We start from the raw sequence: 20947 nt of genomic DNA, 5'->3' as shown, positions 1-20947 counted from the left end.
AGAGGAACACAAACTAATATTGTGCTGTGCAGGTCAGCTGTACATCAATCTTTAGACCAGTTGCAGTGACATTCAAAAATGTCTTATGAAGGAGTATATGGGAATATAGACTTTTTGTAAGTGCATGTAGTGCTAGGACAATGGGGAATTGGTTTAAACTGAGACTGGGTTTAGATTAGATTCTAGGTGTAAATTCTTCCCTGTCAGGATGGTGAGGCCTTGGCACAGGTTGCCCAGTGAAGTTGTGGATGCCCCATCTCTGGAAGCGTTCAAGGCCAGGTTGGACAGGCTTGGAGCAGCTTAGGATAGCAGAAGGTGTCCCTGCCCACACAAAGGATTTGGAACAAGAGGGTCTTTAAGGTCCCTTCCAATCAAACCATTCTGTGATTCTATGCTGTATGGACTGATCAACCTCATGGAAATAATTAAACTCTCAAATTTTTAATAAAATTGTGTGTGCAATCAATGTTACAGGTGTTAAAAGCACATAATACCAAAAGCCACACAGCACATCACATTAGCTCACAACAGCTAAACTAAGTATCACTAGAAAAGGTGGTGTGGAGGACTAGAAATATTAAAAGAAGCTGTTGCTTAAAAACTAAATTTAAAATGTCACAGAAATGCAAAAACTATCAATTAACTTGTCTGTTCTCTGGCAATCACAACTAGCTCCATAGAGACCTCACAACTTCTACCAAAACAGTAAACAGTGAGTTCCCAAGGCTTATTGTATTTAAGAATCTTCCTGAAATAAACGATACATTGAAGTGCTTACCGAAAAGACCCCATTCTGTTGCCTTGTCGATGGTCTCCCCACATTTTGATCTTGTCTGGTAGGCTTCCAGAAATGGTTAATTCTCTCTAACAACACCCAGACACCACAACCTGTTGAATAAACAACATGATGATAAGCCACAAGGCAGAGAACACACATGACATGAGAAAAACACTTCTGGTTAGAAGGGGTATGTGTAACATCTGATCAGGATCCACAGATATACAAGACCACACATTGGCATGAATGAATTCAAGTGTTGCACTTCTCCACGTTCAAATTTGTAAGTGCCAAACAACTCCTGAAATCAAACTGTCAATATGGTGGGCAAACAATTTGATATCTGCTTTGATTAACATAGAGCTTTCCAACATACTGTGCTGTCTGACACTATTCAGGGTGCAGCTAGAAATGTGAGAACGCTGCCATCTATAAACAACAAGGACCACTGCCGAACAACAGTTTGCAATTAATGTTTAATCCAAACTATTTTTGCCAAAAGCTCTTTGCTGTTCAAGGAAATGATCACCACTCTTGGTCTACCATGGATACTCTGCCCTCAGAGGTTTTTTTTTCTTTTTTTTTTTTAAACGGAGGAGGTTTTGCCAATAAATCATGACAGGCACTTCTCCAACACTGCCCTCACCAAGCAGAGTGACGCAAGTAACACTTGCCTCAACAGAAATCTAAAATTTCATCCACTTCCTCCCACCAGCGGAGAAGGTGAGGATTTCCTGGTGATAACCAAAGCCAGGACTTGAAATAGGAAGTACTTCCGTCTTTCCAGAAGAAAAAAAAAAAAAAAAAAAAAAAGGCTGCAGCAGAGCATGGAGAAAACTGAGGGAGAGGGCAACCGGATGGCCTCTAACCTGCTCTGGCCAATCCAGCTGCAGTGGTGCAGGAGGGCTGCCATGTAACCAGACCAAGGCTGGGAGACCCGGTGCTTACACACTGTTCCAAAGTGGGATTATTTACCTCCAGTGGTTGAGGGGACAGAGGACAGTACAGACAGTCACTGCCAGGCCTGGCTGGAGCAGCTCTTGTCAAAGAAAGGCACACAAAGTCCTGTTTGTTCTCCCTTCCAAAGGTCAGCGCTGCCATAGCAGAGGCAGGTCAGCAGAGCAGGTTATGACAGACCTTCCACCAGGGAGCAATTCCGGATGCTGCTGCTGGCAGCTGTCTGTGCCAAGGAGCTGAGGGAGCTGCTGTGCCAAGAGAGAGCCCATGCTCTTGCCAGGGTCCACTATCCCCCAGGGAAGGCTCAGGGGGGAGCCAGGATAGCAGGTTCTGGCAGAAACCAAGCATGCAGACACTGAGGAAGGCAACCTGTGCAACCACTGCTAGTCCATCCACCCAGTGTCACTTTTAAAGAAACAGGCTCATTCCGTTGGCCACTCAAGCCTGAGAGTACTAGTCTGCTCACATTTGACATGGCTCTTGATAAATAACCGCCCTGGTCCCAAGGTTTTCCTCCATCTTTTTCAGAGGAAAAGTTCTCTAAGAGAACCAAGACCACACCCCCTTCATGGTGAGGGCAGGCAAAGGGAGATGGTTCCTGTTGTCAGCCAGTCCTTTCATCCAAGATCTTTTGCAGCCTGCAGAAATGCAGTCCTCGCATTTCTTGCTCTTCCCTTCTGGATTTCCCTCCCCCACTCCAGTTCTCCTTAAGTCAACAACCTTACCAACACTTAAAAAAGTAAAAATAAAATCCCTTGCCAACTGGAAACTGTTTAGACATAATATTCAAATTATCAGACAAGGAAAAAAATACCACTGAACAGCTACCAGGCCTGGCAAAGACCTGCCGAGCCATGCAGCAACCTCCGGGAGCGTGAGGTCATGGTTCAATAACACAGGGAGCAACACTGGCTCCGACAGCCCCCACTCAGCCCGATTTGCTCCCTGCCTCCACCTTTGGCAAAGCACTGGGTGTAAGTTGTGCCAGCTTGTGCTTTTCTGAGTCTGCACCACAGATGACCCTCAGAAGAGAGTTATATTTAACCCAGGTCACTTCAGTGATACGCTTCACCACACAACCCCAGAAACCAAGGTGACAGCAAACTGCAGGACAGGGACAGAAGGGTCTTAGCCTGCCTTCCACTGACACCAAGATCTCCTGAAGGTACACCCTGCTACAATTGCTCCAAAAAAAGCACACGGTGATGAGACATCGTGAGGATTCACCCTTCTGCCATGGGCAGATATCTGCCAGCTCAGCTCCCACCTCCCAGCTCACAGGTAAATGCTGGGAGACAGGTCAGCATGAGTGAGGCTGTTTGCCAAAGACACCCCAGGCCAACAGCAAATCATGGCAAAAAGCCACCTGCGTGCTGGGAACTGTGCATCCATTAGTTTTGTCATACTCTGGTCACAACCAAGTGTTTGAGGAGATGGAAAAAGCCCAGTCACTGGCAGAGCCCAGACCAACAGCTCTCTAGGACAATAATGAGCTGTTACAATTACCCTGAACATTCGGGAGGCACATATGCATCATCTTTCCCTACTCTTATCCCAGCTGGCTCTACCTCCTCGTGGCAAAGCCTCAGCTCCACTGAAGATACAGAAGGCACAACTAAAGAAGGAGAAGCTCTTTTGTGGTTTTAGTTCCTCCAGTGACTGGTGGTCACACAGCCCTCCCAGGAGAGGCTGGTGGAGCTCCGGATGCTCCCTGGCAATTACACCCAATGACTTCCTCAGGACCGTGCCCCTGCCCTTCCCAGTGCTTCCCCAGACAACTCTGGGGAGCTTCCTGACTCCATTTCCCAATCTGCACATGCCAAGCCTGACAGCAAAACTCTTGGAGCTCTTATTCCAATTTATATCTTGCTATGGTAAAATAATGGCTTTGATCATGGGGATTGTGCAGCTGAGCCACACTAAGCAACTGGTCTTCTTGAGGACTAAATAAAGACATCTGTCAAGGGGCCGAGTGGGAAATGCCAGCACAGCCCTCAAGTGTCTCCTCACCAATTTACACCCAACTTCACACCTTTTTTCCAAATATGGGGGAGAGAAGGGTAATTGGTGACAGACTGGGTGCTATTTTCAGAAAAATACTCTGATATTCAGAGCTTCTCTCCAAACAGATTTTGCCAAGACTTGGTATTTATAGAGCATGAGGAAATCAAACACAGAACTACACACGAGAGCAGCGAAAGCAGTTTGCTGTGGAACAACTTTCTGTACTCAGTAAAGTTTTTGTAAGGCTGAAGAAAGGAAAAGGCCTCTGTGAAATCTAAGTACTGCAGAAGGTACAAGAGAAAACTATTCCCCAAAGCTACAGAAACTGCAAGTAGCCAAGAAAGCCAGTTACATCCAATGTTAGTTAGAGAGCCCTAATTCAGAAAAAATATCAAAAGCATGTCACTGACATGTGGAAGTGAAGGGAGAGGGAACCATTTTGCCTCTCATATGTGTCAGGCTGGAGGATTTTCATTTAAAAAAGGGGATGTTTTCATCTGTATGATGCTTCTAAAAGCATGTATTAGAGACAATCAAGTGAATTCCTAACATACACCCCACCCCATTACTATGCTGACCTTGCTTGTCTCAAAGGACTTCACAAGTGTGTTCCCAACCAGTGGATGCTGGGAACGACTCTCACACCACCAAGACCCTGCCAGGATAGGAAAGTGGATTCCACCTTCAGCAGCATTGCCAAATGTAACACCACACAGCAGCAGCAACACCAGCCTCCTGAGGTACCAGTTGTTTTTAAAAACAGCGCGGGAGGTCCCGGTCATCACTTCCAGTCGTTCCTGATCACCGCCTTACATGGCCTCCACCACAGGCAGACCACATCCTGCCTCCACCTAAGCCTTTACTCGCAGCCCAAAATCCCATTTAGCCCATCACTTGGGATTAAATCCACCAAGACACAGCTCCCATCAGATCCCTCTGCATCCCAGCACGAACCCAGCCCACTTGGGTCCATCCCTTTTACAACCACAAGCATTCTGAGATGGACACACATATGACCTGGTGCAAAAAAGGCCCTAATCTCGATCAGGGCCTCAGAACAACACTGAGATAGCCACAAACACCACAACTGCTGACAACGATACACACATGGCAGCCCCCAACACTACCATGTGGGATACCGTATCCTGATCCAGGGGCTGAGCATCCCAACCCCACAACCCACATCCCACTAGGGCATGAGGTTCTGACGGAGACACCGAGCCCACAGCACGCAGCTGCGGGCCCACAGCGCCAGGCCCTGCTGCTTCCCCCCCGCAGCGGGCCGCCCTCAGCCTCACTCTGTGCCTGAGCCACGGGTGACCCCAAAACAGACAGACAGACAGACAGACAGACACCCCCATCCTCCCCATCCTCATGGACTCCGCAGCCTCGCCTCCCCTACCCTACCCTACCCTACCCTACCCTACCCTACCCTACCCTACCCCGGGCAAGCCCACCCCGGGAGCCCCTCGGGACACTCCTCGCCCCTCTCACCCCACTGGGCGAGATCCCCTTTATCCCAGGCGATCCCCTTTATCTCCCGAGAGACCCTCATCACCTACTCCTCCTCTTCCTCCTCCTGCTCCGCCGCTCCCGCCTCGCACAGGCCCCACGGCCGCCACGGCGAGAACCCGGAACTTCCGGCTCCCTCCTCCCCCCCCGGCACCCAGAGGATGCTGGGAATTGTAGTCTCTGTCGCCCCGTTCCTGCCGCCCCTTCTCAGGCGTGTCTCTGCGGCTCACGGACTACAACTCCTATGATCCCCCTTGGAGCGCACCGCCTACAACTCCCATGATGGCCCGCGGCGGGTCGCCGCGATGGCGGGGGTGTCGCCGCGGTCGGGGCCGGGACCGGCGGTAGGGCGGGAGGTCACCGCCCGCCGCCGGCTCCGAGCCCTTTTCCGACCCGCCTAGGCTGTGCCCAGGGGGCTGCAGGGCGGCCCCGGGAGGAGCCGCGGAGGTGGGTCCTGCGCGTTGTCAGTAAGAGGGGTCCTGGGCCTGGGTCGTGTCGGGGCTGCAGGACCGGTGACACCTCAGCGCTGAAGGGGGAGGGGTCGGGGTGGGTCCGTGCTGGGCCGGGAGGGTCCTGGGGTGAGTCTCGCCCACGGGAAGATCAGCAGGGTGAGGAGGAAAGGTGAGGACTGGGCCCTGATCCACTCTCCGGCACCCTCCAGGGCTGTCACAGGATTTTAGTGGGGTACCTGGCTCCCCCAGGTGCGGACGGGATCCCAGTAAGCTCCCCGGCACTCTGCAGGGCTGTCATGGGCTCCCCTGGATGAGGACAGAGTCCTTATCTGTTCCCTAGTACTTTGCAGAGCTGTCACAGGGTTTTGTGGAGTAAGGGTTCAGCTCCCCAGGGGACCACAGAGCTCTGACCAGTTCCCCAACACCCTCCAGAGCTGTCACAGGTTTGGGGGTGGGAGCTGCATGAACTCCCCCAGGTAAGGACAGGGCCCTGATCCACCCTGTGGTACTCTTCAGGGCTGTCACAGGACTTTGTGGGGGTGGTCTGGCTCCCCCAGGTGCAGCGTTAGTGGGATTGGATTTGGGAGCAGAAGGTGTGCCGGGACACAGAGCAGAGCCTGGGCTCATTGAGCTTCCCTAGCAGCCAGGTTCAGGGGCACAGGCTCCTAGCCAGCCTGGCCTGCCTCCTGTTGCTTTTGCTTGTGCTCACTTTTGGGCTGGTTTTCCCCCAGGGAAGGGAGGAAGGAGCAGGCTGGAGGCATGGCTTCTGCTGAAGAGGGCACCCAGCTCCTGGGGTGTGCCAGCTCACAAGGAGTGTCACCAGCCTCGTCCCATGGCAGCCACCTAACCCGGTCCAAGGACGGTCATAAACCCCTCCCTTTGCAAACACGAGGCCTCTGGGATCTCAGGTGTAGGGACAAGCCCCATCCAGGGCCGTGTCCCTTCCCCCTCACTGCACAGGGAGACTGAGCAGCTTTCGCGGGGGAAATCAGGGCCAAGCCTGGATGAAAGGTGCCGTGGCCAGGGGCCTGGAAAGAGCTGGGGCTGCGTGAGAGAGGAAATCCTGCTGGATTAGAGCAGCTTTCCTGACATCTCACCAGGGCTCGGTGCTGCATGCTGAGCCAGCGGGATTGGGCCACGGGTGCTGGCCTGGCCCCACTGGAGAACAGAGCATTTCAGGGCCTGCTTTGAAAGTGAGGGGACACAGGGATGACACTGTGGGTCACATGCAGGTCCTGCCCCGAGGAATGGCTGCAGATGTCCATAAGAAGAAAAGCTGGGAAGTGCCCAATGGGTCCCTGGCGCCAGGAGATGGGCAGCACACAGAGAGGTCCGAGAGCCCCACGCCGGGGCTGGCACAGGGCACGGAGCCAGGTATGGAGCACAACTCACCAAGGAGGGAAGCAAGGGGGGGAAAGAGCAGCTTCTCGTGTGGGCTGGGACGTCCACGGCCCTGTGGGCAGGGGCAGATGGGCCCACTCACCACCAGCAGGACCCATACCCACGGGGTGCTGTGGGGTGGGTTGAGGAGGCAGGTCCCCTCTGCATCCTTCCCCCAGCATGAGGGACACGAGGACGGATGCTGCATGGGCCATTGTTCCCAGGGGCGGGCCAGGAGGGAGCCATGTTCTTGCACACCCGCTCCTACGAGGACCTGACCAGTCCCGAGGACGGGGCGGCCGCGGCGCGGAGCCCAGAGGAGAGGCGCGGGGAGCCGGCCGAGCAGAGCAGCATGGAGCAGATCAGCAAAGACTTCAGCGAGCTGAGCACACAGCTCACGGGCATGGCCCTCGACCTGGAGGAGGAGATGAGGCCAAGCAAGGAGGGGAAGCTGGAGCCATCCCCGCAGACCAGCCGCCGCGACTCGGTGCTGTCAGGGAAGGAGGAGGAGGACGTGACCATGGACGCCTGGCGCTTGCACCGGAAGCACGTCTTTGTGCTGAGCGAGGCGGGCAAGCCCGTGTACTCCCGCTATGGCTCTGAGGAGGCCCTGTCCAGCACCATGGGCGTCATGATGGCCCTGGTGTCCTTCCTGGAGGCTGAGAAAAACGCCATCCGGTCCATCCACGCAGGTACCGCCCTGGGGGGGAATGGGATGGGGGGGTCACGGCCTGCCCATCCATGCACCTGCCACCATGGGCCGTGTCATCTGTCCCCAGGGACAGATGGGTTGCTGGGGGGAGAGGCTGCAGCCTGGCTGTAGCCCTGGGCAGCCAGGCTCACAGGTCTGCCCCCGGCCCGCCGGGGACTCCCTCCCAAGCAGATGGCTACAAGGTGGTCTTCGTGCGGAGGAGCCCGCTGGTGCTGGTGGCAGTGGCCCGCACCCGGCAGTCGGAGCAGGAGATTGCCCACGAGCTGCTCTACATCTACTACCAGATTCTGAGCCTGCTCACCTGGACCCAGCTCAACCACATCTTTCAGCAGAAGCAGAACTATGACCTGCGCCGGCTCCTGGCTGGCTCCGAGCGCATCACTGACAACCTGCTGGACCTCATGGCCCACGACCCCAGCTTCCTGATGGGCGCCGTGCGCTGCCTGCCCCTGGCCGCCAGTGTCCGGGACGCTGTCAGCAGCAGCCTGCAGCAGGCCAAGGCCAAGAGCCTGGTCTTCTCCATTCTACTGTCTGGGAACCAGCTGGTGTCTCTCGTGAGGAAGAAGGATCAGTTCCTTCACCCCATTGATCTCCATCTGCTCTTCAACCTCATCAGCTCTTCTTCCTCTTTCCGGGAGGGTGAAGCCTGGACTCCCATTTGCCTCCCTAAGTTCAACTCCAGCGGTTTCTTCCACGCCCACATCTCCTACTTGGAGCAGGAGATGGACCTGTGCCTGCTGCTGGTCTCCACTGACCGTGAGGACTTCTTCACCGTGTCCGACTGCAAGCGGCGCTTCCAGGAGCGCCTGCGGCGGCGGGGGGTGCACCACGCTCTGCAGGAGGCCCTACGCACCCCCTTCTACAGCGTCGCCCAGGTGGGCATCCCTGACCTCCGGCACTTCATCTACAAGTCCAAGAGCTCCGGGCTCTTCACCAGGTGAGGCCCCGGGGAAGCAATGGGCCAAGGCCGTGGCATGGGCCAAGCCCCTTCTTCAGTGGGTTAATGGGGTGCTGTGTTCCTGCAGCCCCGAGATTGAGGCTCCCTACGTGCAGGAGGAGGAGAAGGAGAGGCTCTTGGGGCTTTACCAGTACCTGCACAGTCGGGCCCACAACTCTTCACGGCCCCTGAAGAACATCTATTTCACAGGCCCCCGTGAAAACCTCCTGGCGTGGGTAAGGCTGTTGGTGGGGTTTGGTGAGCCTGTCTTTTCTGGTCCTGTGTGGTGGGGAAAGGGGGTGGTAACACTGCACAGCACCAGCTCCATGGTCCCCAGGGGGGACCCCAGCCTGTGCACGGTCCTTATGAAGGTGAGCCTGCCCCTGTGTGAGGGAGGGACAGGCAGGGGTAGCAGTGGGAGCTGATTAATTCCGGCACCAAGGGCTGTGCCATGCCCTGTCGTGAACTCAGTGCTGTGGAGAGTACTCAGTGGGGGGCAAACTCCAGGGTTTAGTTCTCCCACTTCTGAGAAAACCAGTTGCCACCCATTTAGGATACCCCACTGCCACTTTGTGTCCCTGCACTGGAGCCCCTCTGCCCATTGCTGGTAGCCCATGGGGGGAAGATGGAGTGCCAGCCTCAAGTGGGGCACAGTCCTGTTCCCAGCATGTGTCCTGTTCCTTCTCCCAGGTAACCAATGCCTTTGAGCTCTACGTATGCTACAGTCCCCTGGGGACCAAGGCCGGCGCCATCAATGCTGTCAACAAGCTCATGAAGTGGATCCGCAAGGAGGAAGACCGACTCTTCATCCTCACGCCCCAGACGTACTGATGGGCATCACCCAGGGCATGGAGCCAGCTGGGAGAGCCCCCGCTGTGCTGGGGAGCCCATTCCCAGGGATTCCTGGGCCGTGTGTCCAGGGGAGAGGGCATGGTGGGACCCCAGAGCACAGGGAAACCCCACCTGCGGGACTGTCCAACCTGGTTGGTAGAGATGGGGTACACAGTGAAAGGGAAGGGGATGAACAGGACTTTCTCTCAGCTGCAGGCAGTGCCCCAGCTGGGGGGCCTGCTCTTCCTTCACAGTCCCCAGCTCCATCCCTTGTTGTGGGGGTCCTGGAGTGAGACTGCTGGTACCCCAGGTTACTAGAGGGGAGCAGAGCCCCAGAGTCCTGCTCCCTGCGCCTGGCACCTCCCTTCTCTGACATCCTGTGGCTGTGCCAAGGGTGGGGGTCCCCAGGGGAGATGTGGCAGCACTCAGGAGAGCCCTATGTTGCTGTGCCCGCAGATGGCGGGTGACATCGTCCAGGCGAGGGACAGGGCTGGCCTGGGGCACACACTGCTCCTCTCCCTGCCGTGGGGGATCTGGATCCCCCAAGTGCCAGGGAGCGTCTGCAGTCCTGGAGCAGGTTTGCCCCCTTGGCATCTGTATGAGCCTGGACCCTTCCCCCTGTGGCTGTGAAAAGGATATCTGTCCTGGGAATGCTGGCAGGCGGGATGGGTCAGCCTGCCCCAGCTGGGACAGCAGGGTCCTGCCCACCCCACCACAGGGACACAGAGCAGCTCCAGAGAGCCACGGTGCCGAGGTGTTTGTCAGGGTGCTTGTGGGCTCATGGTTCTGGCTGTGGGTAATAGATCCTAAAGGGGCAGCTCAAGCACATCTCCTTGGAGATCCCCCCAGTACAGGGCCATGGTGCTCCCCAGCCCATGGCACGGGAGCACCTGTCCCCCAAACCCAGCCCCTCAGCCAGCTGCGCTGAGCTTCCTGCACCTCCCTGACCGCCCCAGGCACTGGTGTGGGGCTGAGCACCTGTGAACGGCCCAACTCCGTCTTTTGGGGCTGTCTGAATAGCGCTGGAATAGGTGTAGGAGGAGGAGCAGAGCCATCAGGGTGACAATCCCGGCACAGAGGGAGCTGGGAAGGATCCGGCAGGGCTAGCACAGGCATCTGCTCCTGTATTTATGCTCCTGCCAGAGTGTAATCGCTTGTCTTTGCTCATAAACATTATCTGGACCCTAAGTTAAGTCTTGTCACATTCCTGTATGATCAGTGGAGTGGGGGGATGACCAAGCTGGGCAGGAAGTTTGTTCCAAGTTTTGGTACGGTGCAGTCCAGCCCCGGGGATCTGCTGGGAGCCAGGAAAGCTGCCTGGGAGTGGTGCGAGGCTGCCGGGGTTGTGCTGGCTGGAGGCGGCGCTGACTGGATATTGGGAGCGGCAAAATCCCCGGGCTGAGCTGGCCACGGCCAGCTCATGTCGAAACCGAGCAGAGGCGCAGCCGGAGGAAGGAGCTGTTGGGTAAGGCCGGGAGCCAGCGGAACTGCCGGGCCTTGCACAACACGGGGCGGGAGCCTGGGAGGGCCGGAGCTGGCCAGGCGGCAGGCACAGGGCATTTTCGGCAGGCTCAGCCTCTCCTGGGACTAAAGTCCTCAGCACCCTTCTCACCTGGAGGAAAGGTCCATGTGCAAAGCTGGGGTTCATGGGCCTAGCATCTGAGGGCAGCAGGGCACTTAGAGGGCAAATCCATGTATGGATCGGGATGCAAAGAATCTTCCCACATCCCTATGAACAGCAGTCGCTCCCAGAGGTGCTGGCACCTCCTGACACTGCGGGTAGCCAGGGAGGAAAGGGACATGAGACACAGAATGGGCACAACAGAAATAACCCTCACAGCTGCCCTGGCAAAGCTGTGGCTCTCCCAGCCCTGCTCTTTTCTCCCAGCTAGGAGCTCCGATGCTGAGGCTGCCGCAGCCCTCAAGGCTGCCCTGTTGCCCTGGAAGCGAGCAGAGAACGCGGTGCCACCGCGGGAACTGTGAGGAAGCGGCAGTTTCGTTTCTGTATGTCAGGGTCTCAGCTGTCCCTACGGCAGCGGGGCTGGGGGCTGCGGCCGAGGGGCCAACGGGCACCGACATGCAGGACCCCGCTCGTACCCAGGGATGCTGCTGGCAGCCTCCTGCCAGCCACGGGGATCCCCCGACGGCCACCCGGACCTGCAGCGAGCAACCGAGGCAGTGTGCCAGGCCTGCGCCCGTGTTCCGATCAGCGGCCCCGACTCACACCCGTGCGCCTCTTGGGCACCGTGCCCAGCCGTGCCTGTCACCCCGGGAGTGCCCAGCCACCCTCCGGGTACCACGACCTCCTTGTTCCCCAGAACACCCCCTTGCCCCCGGGCTGCGTGTGCCGGTGCCGGTCCTCGGGGAGCTCCGGGCGTTGCGGGGGCAGGACCCGCCCACCCCGTTCCGCCCTGTCCCGTCCCGCCTTGTCCCGTCCCGCCTCGCCTGCTCCGTCCCGGCCCCTCTCCGCTCCGCCCTGTCCCGGCACCGCACGGCACCGCACGGCACGGCACGGCAGCGCCCAGGTGAGCGCCCTGCCCCCGGCACCGCTCGGATCGGACCGGACCGGACCGGACCGGACGGATGGGGCGGGGGCAGCCGGAGCCAGTGGAGATCCCGGACCTGGTGAGCTGCGGCGGGGCCGGGGGTAGTTCGGGGTCCCAGTCCCGGGAGGGTGGCGGGGGCCTTGTACTAGTCCCGCAGGGATCCTCAGTCCCCGTTGCTGTCCCAGGGGCTGGCGGGGTCCCTATCCCAGTCCCCGTAGTGGGTCATTGCAGGGCAGAGATGCCCCAGGGTGACAGGCAGCGTCTGTAGGTGGCAGAAGGCAGCATTTGTCCCTCTGCCACAGGCAGCTTGGCATCACCTCCTACTCGTGGTATTTCGGAAGAGGTTTGATGTGACTGATCCTCCCTCGGCACTACCCATCATCATCTGGCCCTTGGGAACCCTGGCAACCCCAGCTGACACCCGACTGTGGCTGTGCCTGGGTCCTCACCTAAAATAAATGGGTAAAACCCTTTTTTTTTATTTTGGCAGAGGCAATGGTGACCCATCCTCCATATGTTCTGAGCCTGCTGGGTGCTGAGCACCGTCGATAACCGTACACCAGTGGCACTACACAGCATGGGCCTGTTGTGCTGTGTGTGCCTCTGGCTGCTGTTCACCCTGGCCCTGCTGGGTGCCGGTGCCTGGCAGTGTCCCCGCATCCCTTACAGCTCCACCAGGAACTTCTCCATCCCCTACACACTGCCCAGTCTCGATGCTGGCAGCCCCATCCAGAATGTTGCTGTCTTCACTGACTCCGACAGCCCAGTCGCTGCCTTTGTGGCCGTCCGCAACCGCATCCTTTTGGTCAGCCCCGAGCTGCGCCTGCTCTCCGTCCTTATCACCGGCCCAGTGGGCAGTGCCACGTGTGAGATCTGTCGCCTGTGCCCAGCTACCGCAGATGGCCCTGAGGACACAGACAATGTCCTGTTGCTGCTGGACCCACTGGAGCCATGGCTGTACAGCTGTGGCACGGCACAGCACGGGCTGTGCTATCAGCACCAGCTGGAGGTGCAGGACGGTAAGGTGGCCATCACAGCCACACACTGCCTGTACTCGGCCATGGGCAACAGCCCTGCCTTCTGCCCTGACTGTGTGGTCAGCCCACTGGGGACCAGTGCCACTGTGGTGGCCACCTCCTACGCCTCTGACTTCTACCTCGGCTCCACCATCAACAGCAGTGTGGCAGAATGGTACAGCCCACAGTCGGTGTCCATCCGACGCCTGAAGGGCACCTTGAACGGCTTTTCAAATGACTTCCAGTGGCTGACGGTGCTGCCACAGTACCGCAACAACTACACCATCCACTATGTGCACTCCTTTGCCGACGGGGACCACGTCTACTTCCTGATGGTGCAGCCGGAACGGCCGGGATCAACAGTGTACCACACGCGCCTGGCGCGGCTCAGCACCCACGAGCGTGACCTCCGCCACTACCGCGAGCTCGTCCTCGACTGCCGCTTTGAGTCCAAGCGCCGGCGCCGGCGCAGCGGCGAGAAGGATGCTGAGAGGGACATCGCCTACAACGTGCTGCAGGCAGCCCACGCTGCCCGCCCTGGTGCACGCCTGGCCCGCGACCTCGGCATCAACGACACCGACACGGTGCTCTTCGGTGCCTTTGCCGAGAGCCAGCCGGAGAGCCGAGTGCCACAGGAGAACTCGGCTGTCTGCGCCTTCCCCCTCCGCCTCCTCAATCAGGCCATGGAGGAGGGCATGAAGAAGTGCTGCGGCACTGGGCACCAGCCACTGCTGCGGGGTCTCAGTTTCTTCCAGCCGGTGGAGTACTGCCCACAAAATGTGAGTGCTCCACCCTGCGCCGCATCCGGCCCGGGGACCCAGGGGGGTGGCTGGGATGTAGGAAAGTGGGTTCAGGAGCTGGGAAACACTGGTGTAGCGGGATGGATGGTGGGGTGGGGCAGGGCAGGGCAGGGGGAGAGTGGCATCACCCGGGTGTGAGTCAGCCCAGCAGCCACCCACCACCTACCGCAGGGGATGCTGTGTTCTGGCAGCCCCGGCTGCACCAAGGAGGCTGGGTGAGGGCAGGGATCCTGTTGAGACCCCCGCCTCACTGGTACATGTGCCAGCACAAGGGCACACTGCCACATGTCATGCATTGGGCCAATTCTTCTCCTGGTATGGCCTCCCTGGCAGCCTCAACTCCGGCCCCCGTGGTGACTGTCCCTGGACCCCAGCCACCCTCTCCAGCTTGTTTATGGGGGGTGGGGGGGCAGGAAAGCCACAGAGCCTTGGTGTTTCGCAGGCTGGATGTGTGAGGTGCGGGCTGCCCCTGCCTTGTCCCCCAGGCCCAGCCACCGCCTTCTCTGAGCAAATAAAACACAGGCGGAAGTGCAATTAGTCACCGGGGTTCCTCGTCTGCCACAGCCGCAGGGCAGGAACACCGTGTCCCAGGTACAAGCCCCAGCACGGCCAAGATGCAGATGGGTGGGCACCCTGGCAGGGCCCCCTCGTCCCAGCATATGACACGAGCTTTGGTGTCCTCAGCCAGGCTCAGGGCAAGGTGCAGCCAAATCCCCTCCTCTTCCTGCACAGAGCAGACAGCTCACTGGTGCTGACTCACGCTGTGGCAGGAGAAACTCAGAGGGGACCCCAGGCCCTCTGCATTGGGGGCGTCAAGTGAGGACGCCATGGCTCCTGGTGTCCCTCTTCAACCCCAGCCCCTTGCTGAGCTCCAGGGGTCAGGGAAGACTGGGGTTGGAGTGAGCATCCTGTGGTGCCAGCACAAATAACTATATCCAGATGGGGTGGGAGGGGAGGGCAGGATCTGACGCCACATGGGCGACTGAGGGAGGGCCTACCAATGTGGTTTTTTCTCCAAAGTTTTCCCAGCCTGGAGGAGAACTTAAGCAATCTAGTGCTGCCCCAAAATATCTCACAGATCAAGCTAGTGCCTACCTGTGAGGGTGTGGGAGTCAGGGTGTCAGGGCCAGCTCCAAGTCACCCACCCCATGTTCGGCCACAGGTGAACCTCTCAGCACCGGTGGTCAACACCAGCTGCTGGAATCAGCCCACCCTCATCCCTGCTGCCTCCCACAAAGTGGACCTGTTCAACGGGCAGCTGACAGGTGTGCTCCTCACCTCCCTCTTCATCACCGCCATGGGAGACGTCACTGTGGCCCACCTGGGCACAGCAGAAGGACGCGTTTTCCAGGTGGGATGGGGGGTCGGGTGGAATGTCAGGTCCTGGCAGGCTGTGGGGCATGCTCAGCCCACTGCTCTGCCCTGCTGCAGATGGTGCTCCAGCGCTCCAGCTCCTACCTTCTGACCTTGTCCAACTTCTCCCTGGGAGAGCCGGGGCCAGTGAGAGGTGCCATGGGGCTGCAAAGCCACTCACTGTTCTTCACTGCTGGCACCAAGGTGAGTGGGGGGTCTGAGGGGCATAGGGCGGGCATGGAGCTCCATGTGTCCCCCTCACCTCCACTCTCCATCCCCAGGTGTGGCTCCTGAATGTCACTGGCCCTGGCTGTCGCCACTTCTCCACGTGCCAGCGCTGCCTGCGGGCTGAGCGCTTCATGGGCTGTGGCTGGTGTGGGGATGGGTGCAGGCGCCACCACGAGTGCACCGGCCACTGGGTCCAGGACAGCTGCCCACCCGTCCTCACCGACGTAGGTCTGCGCTGCCGTGCCCCTGCTCCTCACACCCTCCCAAGCACTCAGATAGGGAGGGACACGGCAAATGGGGTGGCATGTGGTGGGACCCCCTCCCTGGGATGGATGTTGTGTTCCTCAGAGTAGAATATTTCTGGACCCACAACAGTAACTGGACTTCGGGGGCTTGGGGTGACACGGGTGCCTCTCCCACAGTTCCATCCCCGGAGTGCCCCACTGCGGGGTCGGACACGGGTGACACTCTGTGGAATGACCTTCCGCTCCCACTTGGACCCCGACCCCAGCCGCAGCCCCCGCGGTGCCTACCGGGTGGCAGTGGGACGGCGAGGCTGCACCGTGCTGCCGGGGGAGAGCGAGAGCTACAGGTGTGCAGCGGTGCTGGGAGAGAACAGCAGCTGAGAGGGGTCTGGGGCTGCCCCCCGGCCTGGGGCTGATCCCCCATCACTGTCCCGCAGACCCCTGCCCACCTCGCGCCGCAAGGAGTTTGTGGATGTGCTGGTGTGTGAGCTGGAGCCGGGGGGGCCGGCAGCGGTGGGGGGCCCAGCCGACGTGGTGCTCACTGTGGAGGAGCCCACCAGACCCTCTGGCTTCCGGGTCTACGGCTCCGCCACCCTCGGCGGCTTCATCTTCGTGGTATGGTTCCACACTGGCAGTGCCCCTGGAAGGGTCGGGGGGGTTTGGCTCACTCACCCGTCCCACTGACCCCATCTCTGCTCAGGAGCCCCACGTCAGTGCCCTGCACCCTCCGTTTGGCCCCCGGGGGGGTGGCACCCACCTCTCACTCGATGGCAAACACCTCTCGGCAGGGAGCAGCTGGCGGGTGATGGTCAATGGCTCCGAGTGTGCCCTGACCGGGCAGCCCAGGTACAGCCCTGCCCTGCACCTGGCACAGCAGGGTCCCCAGCACGGGACGGGCTCGGGGAGCCCCTGCAGTCCCGCTGTCCCCCCAGCCACGGCTGTCGTGTCTCCAGGCAGGGCAATGGGACAATCCAATGCACGGCTCCTGCCGCTGGTGGCCTGGGCGCAGCCCGGGTAGCCCTGTGGATCGACGGGGAGGAGTTCCCGGCCCCCGAGCCCTTCCAGTACCGCCCTGACCCTACCGTATCCGCCATCGTCCCCAGCTGCACCTATGAGTGAGTGTGTGGGCTCCCTTCCCCTGGGTGAGGGGTCAGCCCTGTCCTCCCACTGCCCTGGCTGGGCTGGACGAGGTGCTGGGAATTGCAGGCACCCTGGGGACCATGTGCACCCCGGGGAACCTGATCCCTGCCCACTGCAGGGGCTCGCTGCTCACCATTGTCGGCACCCACCTGGACTCCGTGTATCGCGCCAAGATCCGCTTTGAAGCCGGTGGTGTGATTACCCAAGCCACAGTAAGCACCGGGGTGCGGGGCCATCGCCCCCCGGCCCTGCCCACCCCACCGCAATCCCCTGGGCACTTTCCGAGCCGGTGCTCAGCATCTCCTTGCCCACAGGAGTGTAAGAACCCGCTGGCACCAGATCGGCTGCTGTGCCACAGCCCAGCCTTCCCCTTCGAGAGCAAGGTGGAGGTGGTGCTGGGGAACCTGAGCGTGCTGCTGGACGGCGCCGACGGCCGCTGGCTGTTCCGCCTCCGCTACTACTCCCGGCCCAAGGTCTTCCCCTTGAAGCAGGAGGGCAGGCGGCTCCGCCTCAAGCCCGGCGACGATGAGATCGAGGTGCACGTACGTGGGGCAGTGGGGTGAGCCAGAGTAGGTGGTCCCACTGACAGGACCCCCGACCTCACAGTGCTCTGTCTGGGCAGCAACTGGGGCTGGATGCCGTGGCCACCTGTATGAACATCACCATGACGGTGGGGGGCCAGGACTGCCACCCCAACGTCCTGAAGAACGAGGTGACGTGCCGCCTGCCCCCCGAGCTGCGCCTGCCCCCCGCTGGGGCCCCCGTGGAGGTAGGAACACCCCGGGTGGGCAACCACCCGCCCCAGTCCCCCCCATCCTATCCCTGCTTAGCCCCTGATCCTCCAGATCTGTGTGAACGGAGCCTGTGAGGCGCTGGGCTGGGTTCTGTCCCCCCCCACATCGCTGGACCTGGCCGCCAGCCTGGCTCTGGGCACCGGCATCACCTTCCTGCTCTGCTGTGTCCTGGCTGCCGTGCTGTTCCGCTGGCGCTGGAAGAAGGGACGGGGTGAGTGCCGTGCTCGCCGGGCACTCTGATGCCCCTAGACCCTGCTACGCCACCCCTTACCCACCCCATCGCTGCCTGCAGGTACGGAAAACCTGGAGCTGCTGGCACAGCCCGGCCGCAGGGACCCCCCTGTCACCACCCAGCGCCCCGGCGTCGACTACAGAGAGGTGCTGGGTAAGTGGGTGTCACTGGTGGGTGGCGGGGTGCTGGGTGCTGCCAGCCCTCACCCCGCCTCTGCCTGTCCCGGCAGTGCTGAACACAGTGGGCACTCGCGGCCCCGTGGGGCCCCGCACACAAGTCACCAGTGCCGGTGCCAATGGCAGTGCTGGTGCTGGTGCAGCAGGCGGCGGATCCCCCATGCCCCTGCTCAGGGCCACATCCTGCTGCCTGGAGGATCTGCGGCCGGAGCTGCTGCAGGAAGTGAAGGACATCCTCATCCCCGAGGAGCTGCTTGTCATCCACCGCCACCAGGTCATCGGCAAAGGTGACTCTTTGGCACCTCGATTTGGCTGTGGTGTCACCTGCCCAATGTGTGTGGTGCCAGCTTTGTGCCACTCATCCCTGCAGGGCACTTTGGCAGCGTCTACCATGGCACCTACACGGACCCGCTGCTGGGGGACCTCCACTGCGCTGTCAAGTCCCTGCACCGTGAGTAGCTCCCCGTGCCATGCGTGCTCCCATGGCACAGCAGCGGAATGGCCGCAGCTCAGCTCTCCGCAGGCATCACGGACCTGGAGGAGGTGGAGGAGTTCCTGCGCGAGGGCATCCTCATGAAGAGCTTCCACCACCCTCAGGTGCTCTCGCTGCTGGGGGTGTGCCTGCCTCGCCATGGGCTGCCCCTTGTCGTCCTGCCCTACATGCGCCACGGGGACCTGCGCCAGTTCATCCGCACCCAGGAGCGGGTAGGGGGTACCCCAAGGGGGGTGGGCGGTGATGGGTGCCAAGGTCTCCATGCTCACTACTCCCATGTCACAGAGCCCCACAGTGAAGGAGCTCATTGGCTTCGGGCTGCAGGTGGCCCTGGGCATGGAGTACCTGGCCCAGAAGAAGTTTGTGCATCGGGACCTGGCAGCCAGGAACTGCATGTAAGTGTGCCTGTGCCCTCCAGACCTCCACTGCAGGGTAACCGCCTGGGTCTGGGAGTGCCCAGGAGTCCCCAACTCGACCTGGTGTCCTGCAGGCTGGACGAGACGCTGACAGTAAAGGTGGCTGACTTTGGGCTGGCGCGGGACGTGTTTGGCAAGGAGTACTACAGCATCCAGCAGCACCGCCATGCCAAGCTGCCTGTCAAGTGGATGGCACTGGAGAGCCTCCAGACCCAAAAATTCACCACAAAGTCTGATGTGGTAGGCATGACTCTCCCTCCCCATCCCATCCCCCCTCTCCATCCTACCTGTGCACCCATGGCAGCTCTCTTCTTGGCAGTGGTCCTTTGGGGTGCTCATGTGGGAGCTGCTGACACGTGGGGCATCGCCGTACGCCGGGGTGGACCCCTACGACATGGCCCACTACCTGCTGCAGGGGAGACGCCTGCCACAGCCCTCTCACTGCCCCGACACCCTGTGAGTGCAGGGAGGGTGGGCAGGGGGGCAGGGGTTGTCCTGGGGGGCTGCCAGCACTGACTGGGGTGTCGGTGCAGGTACAGGGTGATGCTGAGCTGCTGGGCGCCGGCGCCCGAGGAGAGACCGTCCTTCACCGGGCTGGTGGGTGAGCTGGAGCGTGTCCTGACCACACTGGATGTTGAGCACTATGTCAACCTGACTGTCACCTACACCAACCTGGACTGGGGTCCTCCCTTTCCCCCTGCTCCCTCGGGGCAGCTGCCTGATAGCGAGGATGAGGATAAACATAATGAGGAGGAAGAAGAAGAGAAGGAAGAGGAGGAGGATGACAACACATCTGTGTGCTGATGGGATTCTCTGCACCATGGGGTCCTCCAGACCCCCATAGACCATAGGCACACTCCCCTGAGGAGGGATGCAGTGTGCAGCCAGATGCTATGGGGCACCCTCCCTATGGGATGGGTGCTGGGAGGTGGCTGGGTGCTGTGGAGTGCTCTCCCATGGCTCACAACCAGACCCTGCTGGCTGCTCCCCGGGATTGGTCCCACACCACAGGATGCTGGGGGCTCAGTCCTGTGCTGGCTGGGTGGTGTGAGGCTCAGCCCTACAGTGATGAGTCTGTGCTCTGGGGTCGGGGGCTCAGTCCCATAGTGGATGGCTGCTGTGGGACCCCATACCCAGAGGGTGCTGTTGGGCCTGGCCTTCCCAGGGCTCCCATGGAGTTTCCAGCCTCTTGGCTGCTCAAATCATTCATTAAAACCTAATTATATTTTTTCCATGGCTGGGGCTGTGTCTTTGAGGGGGCTGTGCCCCAGGTTGGCAGCATCCTCATACCCCTGCATGGGTGAGGTGTCTCCCCACCTACTCTTGGGGTACCCACCTCATGTGAGGCACTGAGGAGGGGGCACCCACTGTTGCTGTGCCAGTGAAAGGAGGGCATCTGCACAGTGGTGCTGCTGTGCCCACCCTGGAACCATCCTCCATTGCCTGCCACACCGGGGCGCCGCTCTGCACCCTATGTCCCACCATGGCCCTCTGACCTTGGGATGTCTAGGAGGTTTTTGCTAAAAGTCCTCCTCCCAGCCACATCCCGCCTGTGGCCAGGGTGGCTGTGAGGCACGAGGCATGTGAGGAGTACCATGCTCCTGGACATGGGGTGATGATGCCCCTGCAGTCCTGGCATATGGACCATGCTACCCCCGGGATTCGTGGCATGATGGATGCCTGGGGCATGGAATTGCAGTGCCCATGGGGTCATGATGCTCCTGGGATGATAGGTGGCCAGGCATCAGATCAGGATGCTCTTGGGGTTGTGGGTGCCCAGCCATGGGATCATGGAGCCCAGGGCATGGGATTACAGTGTCCCTGGCACTAAGGTACCTCTGTGACCACAGGACATGTGATCACAGTGAGGACACGATGGCACCCAGCCCATCTACTGCTCCTCACCCTGCCTGCCTGCACAGGGTCCAGTGGGGCACACTGCTCT

General features: G+C 59.9%; 3 protein-coding genes across 8 annotated transcripts in view; 2 read left to right on the top strand and 1 right to left on the bottom strand.

The window, feature by feature from the left end:
• Positions 1-5435, bottom strand: part of RBM6 (RNA binding motif protein 6) — a 57817-nt gene extending 52382 nt beyond the window's left edge. For 2 of the 5 annotated variants that reach the window (XM_068201589.1, XM_068201594.1), the window contains exons 1-2: positions 5298-5428; positions 779-888 (exon numbers count right to left, since the gene is read on the bottom strand). In XM_068201589.1, coding sequence (XP_068057690.1) covers positions 779-822 — 44 coding nt within the window. In that variant the 5' untranslated portion in view covers positions 823-888; positions 5298-5428. Of the gene's footprint in view, positions 1-778; positions 892-5196; positions 5234-5297 lie in introns of those variants that run through there. The other 3 variants (XM_068201590.1, XM_068201592.1, XM_068201593.1) reach the window with 3 other exon arrangements.
• A 110-nt stretch (positions 5436-5545) lies between these two features.
• On the top strand, positions 5546-10751 carry MON1A (MON1 homolog A, secretory trafficking associated). Its single transcript, XM_068201595.1, has 6 exons — positions 5546-5698; positions 6936-7077; positions 7308-7775; positions 7967-8732; positions 8821-8968; positions 9423-10751. Exons 2-6 carry the CDS (start codon positions 6951-6953, stop codon positions 9561-9563), a joined length of 1650 nt encoding a protein of 549 aa, XP_068057696.1. The 5' UTR covers positions 5546-5698; positions 6936-6950; the 3' UTR covers positions 9564-10751.
• Positions 10752-12034: 1283 nt separating this feature from the next.
• MST1R (macrophage stimulating 1 receptor) lies at positions 12035-20135 on the top strand. Of its 2 annotated transcripts, none has more exons than XM_068201588.1 (21): positions 12035-12188; positions 12600-13904; positions 15088-15276; positions 15357-15482; positions 15560-15730; positions 15929-16098; positions 16189-16366; positions 16452-16597; positions 16705-16866; positions 17010-17103; positions 17206-17427; positions 17514-17660; positions 17737-17896; positions 17978-18070; positions 18147-18380; positions 18464-18544; positions 18617-18798; positions 18872-18981; positions 19077-19242; positions 19322-19458; positions 19536-20135. In XM_068201588.1, the coding sequence occupies exons 2-21, from the start codon at positions 12687-12689 to the stop codon at positions 19804-19806; spliced, it is 4257 nt and encodes a 1418-aa protein (XP_068057689.1). In that variant the 5' UTR covers positions 12035-12188; positions 12600-12686; the 3' UTR covers positions 19807-20135. The 2 variants fall into 2 exon arrangements, with proteins under 2 accessions (XP_068057689.1, XP_068057688.1); XM_068201587.1 differs by having other exon boundaries at positions 17206-17433.
• The last annotated feature ends 812 nt before the right edge of the window (positions 20136-20947 follow it).

Source organism: Anomalospiza imberbis, chromosome 11 (genome assembly GCF_031753505.1).
Source record: "Anomalospiza imberbis isolate Cuckoo-Finch-1a 21T00152 chromosome 11, ASM3175350v1, whole genome shotgun sequence".
NCBI lineage: Eukaryota > Metazoa > Chordata > Aves > Passeriformes > Viduidae > Anomalospiza > Anomalospiza imberbis.
The sequence above is the reverse complement of the archived record's forward strand: the minus strand, read 5'-3'. Positions and strand labels throughout refer to the sequence as shown.